Below are 13,182 nucleotides of genomic sequence, written 5' to 3'. Positions count from 1 at the left end.
TTAACAGACAGGGGCAAGGAGAGGGTGTAAGGTAGGTTACTTCTATAGGCTACTCTTTGTCTGTGGTACAATAAAGAGCTATGAAGTTTGTTTGTTTGTTTTATTTATTTATTTATTTATTTATTTATTTATTTATCAATTAATTAATTAATTTATTTATTAATTTATAAATGAATTTATTTTTGGCCAACGTAGTTGCCACATAATTAATTTCTTTCTCAACTGGCTGTATTTTTCACACGTGTGTGTTTTTTTTTTTTTAGCCGATTCATGCTGCATTGTTACGTCTTGCATAATGTTACATAATTTAGACCTTTATGATACTTGCAATTGAGCTCTGGTGTATCCTACTTCTATCAATGGTCCTTGAGATGCTCCTACAACTTGATTGGAGTCCACCTGTGCCTAAATTAATTCATTACACATTATTAGGAGAGGCACACATCTGTCTGTGTAAGGTCTCACAGGTGAAAAATGATGGTGAAAAGCAAGCCACGAGGTCGAGAGAATTGTTTGTAGGGTTGTGTGAAGACAGATCTGGAGAAGGATACAAGAACAGGAGGCCTACAGCTCAGCCAGAGCCAAGCCAATTTAGATATGATGCTAAGATGCTGACATTATGTGGTCATATGTGTGAACGACACCGACGCACATGAACAGCATGTTCTTCGCTTCGTTCAGACACGAGCTCTTTACATAATAGCTGTCGGAAATACTAGGAGGGGAGTAGTGTAACAGCCGGCTAAGTTCAGAATTCCAAATGGCCCAACCGCTTGATATCCGCAGAATATGCGGACCTACGCGTAGGTCTGAAAGCAAGTTATTAGAGAGATCCAGAGTCCTTTGTGAAGATGAGCGAAGCTTACAGAAGGACAAAATGTGGAAAACTTGAAAGGGTCTGAACTTTCTGGTTGCACTGTATTTCTTGATCACTGGTTTTTCTCACACACTTTTAGCAAGGGTGTGTGTGCTTTCATGACATTTGTACTTGTGTACATTTTACTTGTGTGTTTATGAATGTGAAGGACATTATTTGGCTGGAAACACATTGCCCTTGGCTGAACTTACAATACCAAAATATTATATTTCACACATTCAGATGCAGCATTATCACATCCACTAAATATACTCAGCCCCACTCTCAACCAGTTAATAATGTTCCAGGAAATGACAAGGAAGCACATCTTCAGTGATTCAATCTGAGTAAATGTCACTGGGCTTGTTAATCCCCTACCGCCATCTTCTGTTGAAACCTTAAACTTCTGGAGGGCTTCACATCTGTTTTTGTGGTTGTTAGGTTTGAAATAAAAAAAGTAGTCGATGCTTGTAGTTTTTATATTGTTTTGATCAAAGTTGATGAAAGTTTAACATTTTAACATTTTAATAATAATAATAATAATAACACATCTAGTGCTGGCGAGTGGAGTTCTTTGTGTGGTGTTTCATGTGAGTATTAATCCTGTGCCCGCCTCTGTGTCTGCAGGTGAAATCAAACAGATCCTTGAGACAGAGCTCCAGGTTCCCATGGCCAAAATGCAGCTGAAGGGCTGGAAGAGTGGAGATGTGTCCGACAGCGTGAGTATGGCAGACAACGTCCAGCCCTGGGGATCTTAGACATTTACATAATATTAATTTAATTGGTGCTTTTAGGTAAAGCGACTTTCAAGTGAGGAACATTTCAAGCTACAGTCTAATAAAAGACTAAGGGTAACTTGGTGGTTTTCTTGTATTGAACTACATTCAATACAAGATAACCACAGGATCATGGTGCATGTTTGCCAATGCCAACTCACCCAAATGACCAAAGTGTGTTAGTGTTAACTAACAATCTTGGTGTGTAAACATAGATGCTAGTGTGTCACAGTGCGGATTAAGAGTTAAGGTGATACATGGGTCAACGCAGAATGGTAGATAACAGTTAAAAAAGAACAATCTGGAATGTTTCCACAAAACCATTCTCTACAAAGAAAAAGAACAAATGTGTTTGCCTCACTCAGTGTGTAAAAATGGATGCTAGTGTGTCACGGTGGGCTAGACCTTCTGATTAGATAGATAGATACTTTATTGATCCCCAGGGGAAATTCAAGGTCTCAGCAGCATACATACAACACAAACACATTCTTTAACAGCAGAAAGAGTAATTAAAGTATATAATATAAAAACACAACTAAGCAGTAAGGACGGTAGAAGATAAAGAATATGCTAAATATACTAAAATACAAATTATACTAACACTTAATACAATATATAAAAATATACTAAAATACAAATTACAAAAATACAAATTATACTAACTAACACTTAATCTAAATCAATTCTAAAAACAGTATCCACATAGTGGTGATTAATAAATCAGAGGCGCTTGCAATGACTGAGGCAGGGACTGAGCCTGTCATTCTCTGTGCATAGTAAGGTATGGTAAGGTGCTCTGTGTGAATGAGTGTCATGGTGGTAGTGCAATGGTGATAGTGCAATGGTGATAGTGGTCATGGTGCAAATGAGTAAGTCAACAGTGCAACAATGCAGAAATAAAGTAAAGTCTATATATCTATATATTTAACTATTTAAGAAAATGTATAAGTGTGGCCACAGTTCGGCTGTGGCATGGAGGGGGGTTATGCATATGTGCTAATGTGCTAATATAGCACGCAAACAGTGAGGCATAAAGAAAGTGGTACAAGTGGCTAGTGGACAGACAGTACCAAACATGGAGGGGGTGAAGAGGCAGACAGACTATGCAGAGAAGTCTATCTCTCCTCTTCCCTTAAGTGAGGCATTGAACAGTTCAATGGCCCTGGAGAAATGACTTTCTCAGCTGGATTATGTGTTAAGGCGATGGATGGGTCAACGCAGAGCATAGAGATAACAGAGTGGCGACACTCCCATTAGAGACTGTGGGAAAAGATGCCAGCGCGTGGGAGTTTTGGAATTGAAAACGGCCAATCACTTGGTCAGTAGTCAGTGAGTTACTAGATTACGCCCTCCAGCATCCACAAATACATCCATCCTCCTGTGATACAACCATTCCGCACAGTTTTTTTGGAACTTTTGATTGCATCAAAGAGTGTCGCAACTCTCTCTTTCTATGGCTCTGGGTCAACTGTTTGAGCAATGTTGCTGGGCAACCACGTAACCAGTTCCATTTATTCTGATTGGATGATCATGATGATTTGCTTACTGATGATTAAAATTCTACAGAAAATAAATTGTTTCCCAATATCAATGGGAACATACCAGAACCACAATAATGAGGAACATTGCAGTAACATTGCTCAAAAGTTGCCCCATGCATCATCAGCTTTACAGTTCAAAAAGAACAATCTGGAATGTTTTCACAAAAATGTGTTTGCCTCACTCCTCACCTCTCTTCAGGGAATTTGAACGCTCTGGCCTAGGTCCAGTTTTGATACAATACCTCTATACTACATGTTTCACCAGAATCGGGGAGTCAATGGCCGAGAAAGTTTGATACATTAACATTACATTTAGCAGACACTTCTTGACCAAAGTGACTTACATATGTCAGCTATATTACAAGGGATCACATAGTCCCCGGAGCAACTTGGGGTTAAGTGCCTTGCTCAAGGGCACAGCGGTGGAAGCCGGGAATTGAACCGACAACTTTCAGGCTACTGCACGCTAGCCCAGCTCCTTAACCACTACACTACACTACACTACCATACATGAGCTCAACAGCCGATCATATTACACCTCTGCCTTTTTTGGCCTGAAGTAACATGCTGATTGGCCAGAGTAGTGTATGTAACACTGGCTGTTTGTGTACAAACACTGGAGTTTGTTTTTGTGTAGTTCACAGAATGGGCAGCTAGGTAACTGAAATGTAAGTTGCTGAATTTCGGGGTGTGGATTGGAGGTGTCTTGTTTAAAGATGAGCGGCTAACAGCTGAGTGTGTAGAAGATGAGCAGCTAACAGCTGAGTGTGTAGAAGATGACCAGCTAACAGCTGAGTGTGTAGAAAATGAGCAGCTAACAGCTGAGTGTGTAGAAGATGCGGGTTCTTGCCTGGCTCTGTTTTGATCATGGTCCAGTTCTGATTCAGTACATCCATTTTGGGGGAGGATTCAACTCCAGAGTAAACTACATGCTGGACATACCTAGAACCAGTCATTCTCCAGATATTGGCTGATTCTGGAACTGATGTGTTGCCGATCAGAGTTCTTCCTTCCTAAGCTGATGTGTAGCTATAAAGTGGCTTTGAATGCCTTTTAGTTTAGATCTGTATGTGACTTTTTTTTCTTTCTTCTGTCGCCCTGTCTCCTCTCTCCTGCCCTGTCCTGACAGACTGTGCTGCGGAGTTTACATTTGCCCAAGAACAACAGCCTGTACGTCCTGACCCCCGACATCACCCCCTCTGCCAGCACTAGCCAGAACAGGTGAGTGTGGACAAGCAAACACACACACACACACTGAGTAGGTTGCAAATGAACAAGGGTTGTATGCAGACAGTCAACATATTTGGCGGCTGTGGCGCAACTGGTTACAGCGCCCGTATACTGGGAAATGACCCGGGCCATGGGCACAAGGACAAGCATACACACACACACACACACACACACACACACACTCCCTCTGAGTAGATTGCAAATGAACAAGTGTTGTATGCAGACAGAGTCTGGCCCGGGTCATAATACACACCACCCACTCAGCACCCAAATACAGCCCACTCAGAGACCACATTCACAGTCCACGTTCAGTTCACTTATCCACATGCAACGCTCCAAGTTCACTTGCAACCTACTCAGAGTGTAGTTATGAAGCCCATTAACTGCCTATACCAGGGATCGGCAACCTTTTTTGCCTGGAGAGCCACTTTTACCAAATTTATAATTTTTTTTAATCTCAGAAGAGCCACATAAAGACGGTTACAAGAAAAGGTTTGGATATTTAACGTACAGTTACTTTCATTCAACAGAGGATTTTTAAATCGCCTACATTTTCTACTAGTTTTAATGTGCAAGTAACTTGAAATGTAAAGTGGAATGACAGAAGTATAGGCCTTAGGCTTCCTATGTAGGCTAAGTACCACCCCCTATTTTTCCAGTGTCCTTTGGTATGCAAAGTAACATCATAGCTAACAACACAACACTCAATTTTCGTTGACATGTCATTGGTGAAATTGAACATTAGGCCTACCAGAGATTTGGTGATGTCCTTGGAGTCTGGATGTCTCATATTCAGTGAGGTGAAGTTTCATGCAAGAATTGAGGCCGTCACCATTTAGGGCAACTCCACGCAAAACTGTCATATCCATAACGCCAACTAAATACCATGGCATTGTGTTGGCGTTATGGATGTGACAGTTTTGTGCGGAATTGCCCTTAAATGTGAGTGCAGGTTTGTCTTCATATTTTTCATATGTGAGAGAGATTTCTCACATGCAAGTGGAACTGAACAGGGTTAACACAGCAGCCTACGAACTCGTTGCAGTGTGTGATGTATATAACGGGCAGTTCATTTCGCGTTTTCAGAATCAGTCTTCGGATGGAAACTTTCCCATTTCAGCCTTGTGTTTGTGCTCGCAAGCTGTGGTCGCTGACGTTTCCTTTTTGACATTTTCCTTATCTAGCCTACAGCAAGCACACACATCAACAATAACAATTAAAGTTTTCTCGTTGACTGGAATGGAGGGAAATCGGTGATTTTGTTTGATATTGATATGGCAACGAACCGCGAATGTAACAATATTGTGCAGCTACGGTTACAGATTGTGATTATAAGTGATTAGTTAATTTCAAAAGCTGATCAGAGGGATCAAAGAGCCGCATGCGTCTCCGGAGCCGCAGGTTGCCGACCCCTGGCCTATACACACAGTCCATGTCTCCACAAACAGCCTTCTGAATCCACATGCAACCCCCTCAGTGTGGTCAAACACCATCCTCAAGGTCTACATCTGTCTCCATACAAGTCTACACACACACACACACACACAACTGAGGGTCATCTGGGTGAACACACACTTTCAGGCTTCTGCATCCATCTATAGAGGGCAGCAGAGCTCTCGGAATGCAACTGATGACAATGCAACATCCCTTCCTGTTTAATTTATTTACCCATTTGTCAAGTTTATTTGAGATCATTTGTACAGTTTTTGTTGATTTTTCAAAGGGATGTGTGCATGACTTTGGAGTTGACTCCTTTTTCTACCTGGAAAATCTCTCCTGATGAGATGCTTTAGTCTTGTGATGGTCTTTTAAAGGCCCTGTTACCCTGCACTGAGCTGTGTCATCCTGATGCCATTTGTTAACTAAACCACCATGTGTATACGCTGAGCCAGTCATGTCCACATCATGCAGCACAACAGTGTTTTGTCTGTCCATCAGATGGCATCTGTTAGATGGGGAGAGTGCGCTGTGAGTGCTGGACGCCAGGTGGCGCCATATAACCACTTATGAGACTGCAGACTGCCCGTTTTGTGACAGCATGCACTTGGAGGTCTACAGAATGATTATCAGCCATAGTATAGAGTCTTTATTGTCCTATAAGGATATTCTTTTTCACACACATCATTACATTCCAAACAAAGACAGCAGCATCTGATGTTAATGTACATGCAGGATGCAGCCATGTTAGAGGCCCACAGGATTTATTGACGGCAGTAAAGTTTGACAAGAACAAAGATTTATTTATGTATGGCACCATGTGGTATCAAATGTTTTCCAGTTAGAGATGGTTCTGACTGGCTGTTTTTATCGTCCGCAGTCGGCTGTTGTCTCTTGCACATTTTTTAAATCTCTTGTTGTATGTTTGTTTGTGTGTGTGTGACCGTAGGCTATTTACGCTTGGTCCGCCATCATTACAATTGTGAAATCAAGACATTAATTCTTACTTGATGCCAAAAGTAACTGGACCAGTTTTCAGACCAGACAGGTGTGTGTGTCTGTTCACCTTTTCTGTCTTCCCATGTCCTACAGAATAAGTGACAGTGCGTATGTGTCCATTTTGTGTGTGTATAGTTGTTTGGGTGAACAGTTTAGAAAGTGTTTGTGTCCATGTCATGGTGTGTGTGTGTGTGCGCGCTTGTGAGCGCGTAGGCGTGTGTAATTATCTGTGTTGATTAGGGCAGCAGTGTAAGCCAGCGGGGGGCGGCCCTGTCACGTGTGTGTGTGTGTCTGTAATGACTGTCATGATGGCGGGCCTGTATGGACACACCACCTCGAGGTGTGAAGGAGCCAGAGAGGAGAAGTTAACACACCAGGGGGAAGATTCGCTCTCCTCTGTGACTTTAATCAGTTTCTCTCTCTCTCTCTCCCTCCATCTTCTTTTAATCAGTTTAGCACCCTCCTCTTCTCCCCCATCATCCCTGACCTGTTGCCACTGTTTTGAACAGTCAGGTGTTGCTGTGTCTTCGTCACTTTTTATTTGTTTATCATATCGTATTTGCTGCATCGTCTTCACTGACTGATTAGATGCAGAGGAAAGGTGCTGTGATTTGTATTGGGCTGCTGCTTTGAACAGCTGCACTTCAGCAGCAGGGGTCATATAACCTCACCGTTTTCCGCACGCGCTCATGTCAGCTAATGGTGACACACTTTTTAAGTCATTATCTCTCACTCCTTCGCTCGGGTTCTCTCACTTCCTCCTCCGGCCCCACCACGGTTAAGTCCCCTCATTAGTTCCCTGGGGATCCCGGCTTCTGTTTGTGCTTAACTGGTCCGCTCCGCCGACCTGGTTAGGTGGCTTGTGGGGACCCAACTGGCTCGTGGACAGGTGAGGGTGACCGCTGGGCGGCACTTTCACACCTGGGCGACTGGCGAGATGGATGATTAGGAGGAGGGAGAGGGGCTCCGCTCAAGAGTTGGAGGACATGCAGAGCTGCTACTGTGCTGTTCAGACACCCTGCAGCTTTCCCAAAAGCACTGGAACACAGAGGAAGTGGTGGACAGAGCACAGCATCCCCTCATCACACTGCTGTCTCTTTAAACGTTATCTTTCCTATAGATAGAGACAAACGGGGAGAATGGCAGTGCAAGCAAGCAAGAACAAGAAATACATAGAATGTGAGAGAACCGAGTGAGTGTGTGTGTTTGACCTGTACACAGTGAATGCAGTATAGGTGTTGGCCAGTGAGTCTGTAGTGTGAGTGAAATAGTACTGAGCTGAATGTTCCTCACTGTGGCAGGGTGAGAGTGTAGCCGTTGACAAGAGGGTAAGGAAACTGCTGTGTGTGAGATTTCAAAGACTTCTGCACAGTAAGGACTTGGTCCTAGGAATAAAGGAATTCAAATCTGGTTAAGATGTAGGCCTAATTCTCATGATTTATCCTGCTGATGTTAAGCAAGCAAATACATGGAAATGTTTTTTGTATGGGGTGTTTTTTTAACTACCCGTAATTTCCTGCCTATTATCCGATGTTTATACATTGATTTTGCAAGTCTTTTTCAGCTATGAGGCTAATACACAGGGGAAGGCTATACATGGGAATGCATCTATAAAACTATTGGGCACTATGGTTAATACAAGGATATGGTCAATACACAGCTTTGTTGCATAAAACGGTAACATGCAGTTTATACACTATGTGGCTAATATGTGGGATATTACTGTGCTTCGTACATCTATTGTATATTGCCCCTTTAAAGTACACCTGTGATGAAACGAAAGTTAAGTGAAATATTTCTGATGCACACCAGGTACTGAACAAAGCAGTTGGCTGTCAACAGTGATTTCAAATATGAATTATTATTATTATTATTATTATTATTATTATTATTATTATAATGTGCTTATAACACTATGGAGTGAAATATTGAAAACCAGAACTAGCTGTGACCTGGAAAAATAATGAGAAAATGTAGACCTGTGGATCGGGTTAGGTAAAAGCGGTAATTTTGATTGTGATGTCTTAGTTAGATTAGTTAATCCTGTATGCTACCCCCACTAACTAATTTCTATGAATAGGGGGCTGCATTTGTATAAATCAAAAGGCGATAACAGTAGGACAATAGAATGTTTTACATTTGTTTTGTTGCAATGTGCCAGTGTGCTCTGGCATCTGGCCATCTTAAACTCCGTTGCTGTGCTGTTCACTCCTGGAAATCTCCCTCTCTCCATCACTGCTGGAGTACGCTGCTCTTGCATAATTGGGACCTGCAGAGGTGTGTGTGTGTGGGGGGGGATGGGAGAAAACTTAACAAATAAAAGCGACTGTTGGCAATTACAGCAAAGCATATCTGCACACCTAACACAAACAGACCAAATCAAATACTTCTCTCCCCCCCTCCCCACGACACACACACACACGCCCACGTCCTGCACACCATCTCATTTAAATCCTCTGTTTGATTAGAAAATAAATTGGGCAGCTTGCAGTGGAGTCGAGAGAGTAGAGCCCTCCCACCAGGTAGTTAGAGCAATCCACTCACGAGTCCGAGCTTAGCTTCCTTTCTGTGCCCCCAACACACACACACACACACACACACACACACTCTCTCAAGGTACTGTTGACTGATTGTCTACACAACGAGGTATCCAAGAGCCTTAATCCGCAGCATAAATAATTAAGGCCGAGGAATTATTCAGTATGAATCATCATCTTTTTCTGTTTCATCCCACGGAGATGTGTTTGTTTAAGGTTCCTTTCATTTCCAAACCCAAACGAGTGTATAGGGAAAGATTCATTTCAGGCTTGCAGCTGTGCGCTCAGAGAGGCCCGTCTTGCGAATGATCAGTTGGCAGATCTGAAGGGTGTGTGCGTTGGGGGGTGGGGGGGGTCCAAATGAGATATTATCAGCTGTGATTGACAGCCATCAGATAATCCCATTGTGAGGTGGCCTGATCATAACCAGTAAATTTATGAGACTAAGAGTTTGTGGTGATCTGATCACCTCTGCCACAGTAGGTCTGGTTTGGTGGAGAAGGTCAGTTGTTGAGGTGCGCTTATTACCCACATTACATACATTACAGATGCGGAACACAGAATGAGTCTGTTGACAGTTGCAACAAAATCCTTGAAATACGTTAAAATCATATTCTGGACATCCGTTAAAGATGTAGACATTCCTTCTCTTTAAAACTAGGATGGGGCTGTCAGGTTTGTGCCGTTTGTTCGGGAGCCCAGTGAAAGGCAATGGAGCCTAGAGCAGTAGACTGGTGCAGGTCTGTGGTTCGGTCTGTTCTCTGTGGGAGACACGATGCAGCAGGGTAAAGTGGTGGTGGTGGGGAGGCTTATCTCACAACCCCACCAATCTGTTGAGTTGCCTCGCAGCTCCACTGCCACCGCTTATTTTCTATGTCTCAGAAGAGCGCTGACATTTTTGTCTGGGCCGCCTCGAGGGGTGTGGAGGCTCAGGAGGCGACAAGGGCACAAGCAGGCCAGACCAGGTGACACACACACACACACACACACACACACACACCACCTAAAGCCTCACAGCTGGAGATGACAGCTTTTCATGTACGGTGAAAATAAAAATAGCACATCATCCCATGTTCAGCATCCTGGGCACGTCTGGAAACCTCTCTCTTCCTGTCTCTACTATTGTGTACTAGGGCTGAATGATGTAGGGAACATGTATGCAATTGCATGCAATTTTTTTGACATATTGCAATTTGATTTCCGATAGAGTTTTTGAAAGTCAAACTTCTATTCAGTATATAATACATGAATAATCTGTATATACCGGTAATAACAATAATCTGTTAAATCATATAACCATAAGTATTGACGTTGACTTAAATGGTAAAAAATAATCATAATTAATTGCAGCTTATGCGATTTGCTAATAACATTAGTTCAGATTTCGATTAAAAATGGAAAGTTGTGTACTCTAGAAATATTATTCATGTTTATTCTCACAGCTTTTTGAATAAATTGCACTAAATTAGGATTGGAATTATAGAATGGAATTAGAGTAAGTTTTGATGAATTTGTGTTTTTGTAAAATCGCCAGCTTGTTGCTGCTTTTCTCATCTCATCCTGTAATTAGAAGCGACTTTCAGTTGTTTATTTAGTCTTGTTGTTTCTCTATTAATTGTATCTTTATGGAAGAGACCACCACTGCAACAAGTAATCTAATCAACACCAGCTCTCCTCTGTTACTACCCTTATTATCAAAAGTGTGCAAATTGTGCAGTGTGTGAAATTAACTTTTTTGATTAAATAGGAACACTAACAGTCATTTGCATGCGGTTGCGGTGGTAGTGGTTTGGGCATGCTTCTACAAGGACTGTTATTTACGACTCAAAAAACTGCACATTGCTAATGACTTATTCTTGGCGTCCATTCAGCTAGAGTGTAGATGTGAGATTAACGTCAGCACTCCCCTGGTGAAGGGGACACTCACTTATGATCACGTATGAGGAAAGGAAAGAAAACACAATGGCTAGAGAATTGAACGATTCTTGAGTATATTTCTGCGCCTTTACAGTATAAACAAATCATCTCAGTCCAATGGTTGACCAGTTGTCCATGTCAGTGTTTATGCTATGGCAACGGACACAGATGTGTTTAAAGGAAAATTCCGGTATTTAGCACTTTGAGTCCCTTTTCTGGTTTGTTTTGGATGAACTAGAGTGGTGGACACCGACATTTTGACGATTGGTCCTGTCTAGACTTTTCTGACTTGTTTTGAATCGCCTTTGACTGCTCAGAGTGGCTGCCAACAGGCATACTGTAGGCTACTCAAACATGTCCTAAAACAACCCTTAACGTTCGTTTTCAAAACTGTGCAACTCACCGAGTGGTTAGTGGTGTTGATTATTAAAAGCAAATATATCGGCGCAATGTATGATTTCCAACTGTCTTATTTGCTATTGTGGAACTATTTATTCAGACACCTCACAACCAGACATGTGGACTCGAGTCACATGACTTGGACTCGAGTCAGACTCGAGTCATGATTTTAATGACTTCAGACTCGACTTGATCAAAATCGGCATGACTTGCGACTCTACTTGGACTTGAATACTATTCACTCGAGACTTGACTCGGACTTTGCCTCTTTGACTTGTAATGACTTGACATGTCTCGAGTCAAAAAATAAATTTCCTGATCGTGGACCAGTCACCCCAGAGATGCTTTCACTTCCGCGAGTAAAAAGCAGGCAGAGCACAGTGATCAGTGCTGCTGCTACCACCACAAGCATCACGCACTGTGTGTAGGGCACCAAGAGACCGAGGAAGGACCAACATTAAATAAATAGTGGCTTTACTGCAAACTGATATGCACTCTTGTTAGATAACGTTTACAATGTCAAAATGCACCAACAGCATGTTGCATAAAGATGATACTTTTCGGGTCCTCTCCATTAAGATCCAACTTGAAAGTATGCTAGCCTACTCCATTTAATTGAGAACACGTCTCAGCGCGAACAGAAGGGAGAGAAAATGAGTGGCAGGTTCCAGCTGGCCGGTCATTGTTCATGATGATTGATATCTCCTTATATAAGAAAGGTATAAAAGGAAATCATGAAGAGCTTAGGGGAAATTGTGGATTTATCCGGTTCTCACTACTGTTATAAATCTTGATAGTCAGGCTGCACTCACTGTGATTTGGAAAATGGACAAGAATATGAAGAGTAGTCTTTGCCTTTGTGTAATAGAACTGGTGAGTCTTTTGAAGTCTTCAATAATTCGTTTAACATGAAGCACATGATATAAGGCCTATGCCGATTGAAACGCATTCCACTTAGCTAGGTGGCTACTGGCTACCAGGCTCATAATTCATAATTGCAAACAGAAAATGTCTAGCAAGCATCATGTCATTACATGCTTTTATTTCCAAAGGAATGAAAGCTGTTTGTGCCAACTTAATATCATGCTTATCATTGTTAATATTGTGCTATACACGTGGCACAAACAATGTTCGAGTTTGTGGACTAGCCATAGCTAATGGAGCGGAAAAAAAAAGATCATTAGGAGAACGTGAGGACAGTGGCACACAATGGGCTTAAAGTGACAGTGCACCATACAAATGAGTCAAACAGCATCACGTGTAGTAGCCTATTTAAGAAATTAAAACTTTAAAACAAAATGACTGTGTCATTATTATCATTTACATAATATAGAAGTGTTTTACTTTTACCTTTGTGGTTACTCAGTTTTGTGATTTATGCTGTTAATATGCCATATAAGGAGCTTTAGTCTTTAGGGAGAAAATTTACTTTTTAATCGCAATTAATCTAGATTCTAGATTAATTCATTTAAAAATATGAGATTAATTAG

The 13,182-nt window shown here is 41.9% G+C and overlaps 1 protein-coding gene across 3 annotated transcripts in view; it reads left to right on the top strand.

Moving 5' to 3' along the window:
- faf1 (Fas (TNFRSF6) associated factor 1) overlaps positions 1-13,182 on the top strand; it is an 86,924-nt gene that overhangs the window by 19,378 nt on the left and 54,364 nt on the right. For all 3 annotated transcript variants that reach the window (XM_048251633.1, XM_048251632.1, XM_048251634.1), the window contains exons 5-6: positions 1,484-1,575; positions 4,303-4,394. In XM_048251633.1, the coding sequence (XP_048107590.1) occupies positions 1,484-1,575; positions 4,303-4,394 (184 nt within the window). The remainder of the gene's footprint in view (positions 1-1,483; positions 1,576-4,302; positions 4,395-13,182) is intronic.

Source organism: Alosa alosa, chromosome 9, assembly GCF_017589495.1.
Source record: "Alosa alosa isolate M-15738 ecotype Scorff River chromosome 9, AALO_Geno_1.1, whole genome shotgun sequence".
Lineage (NCBI taxonomy): Eukaryota > Metazoa > Chordata > Actinopteri > Clupeiformes > Clupeidae > Alosa > Alosa alosa.
This window is presented reverse-complemented; position numbering and strand designations above follow the sequence as displayed.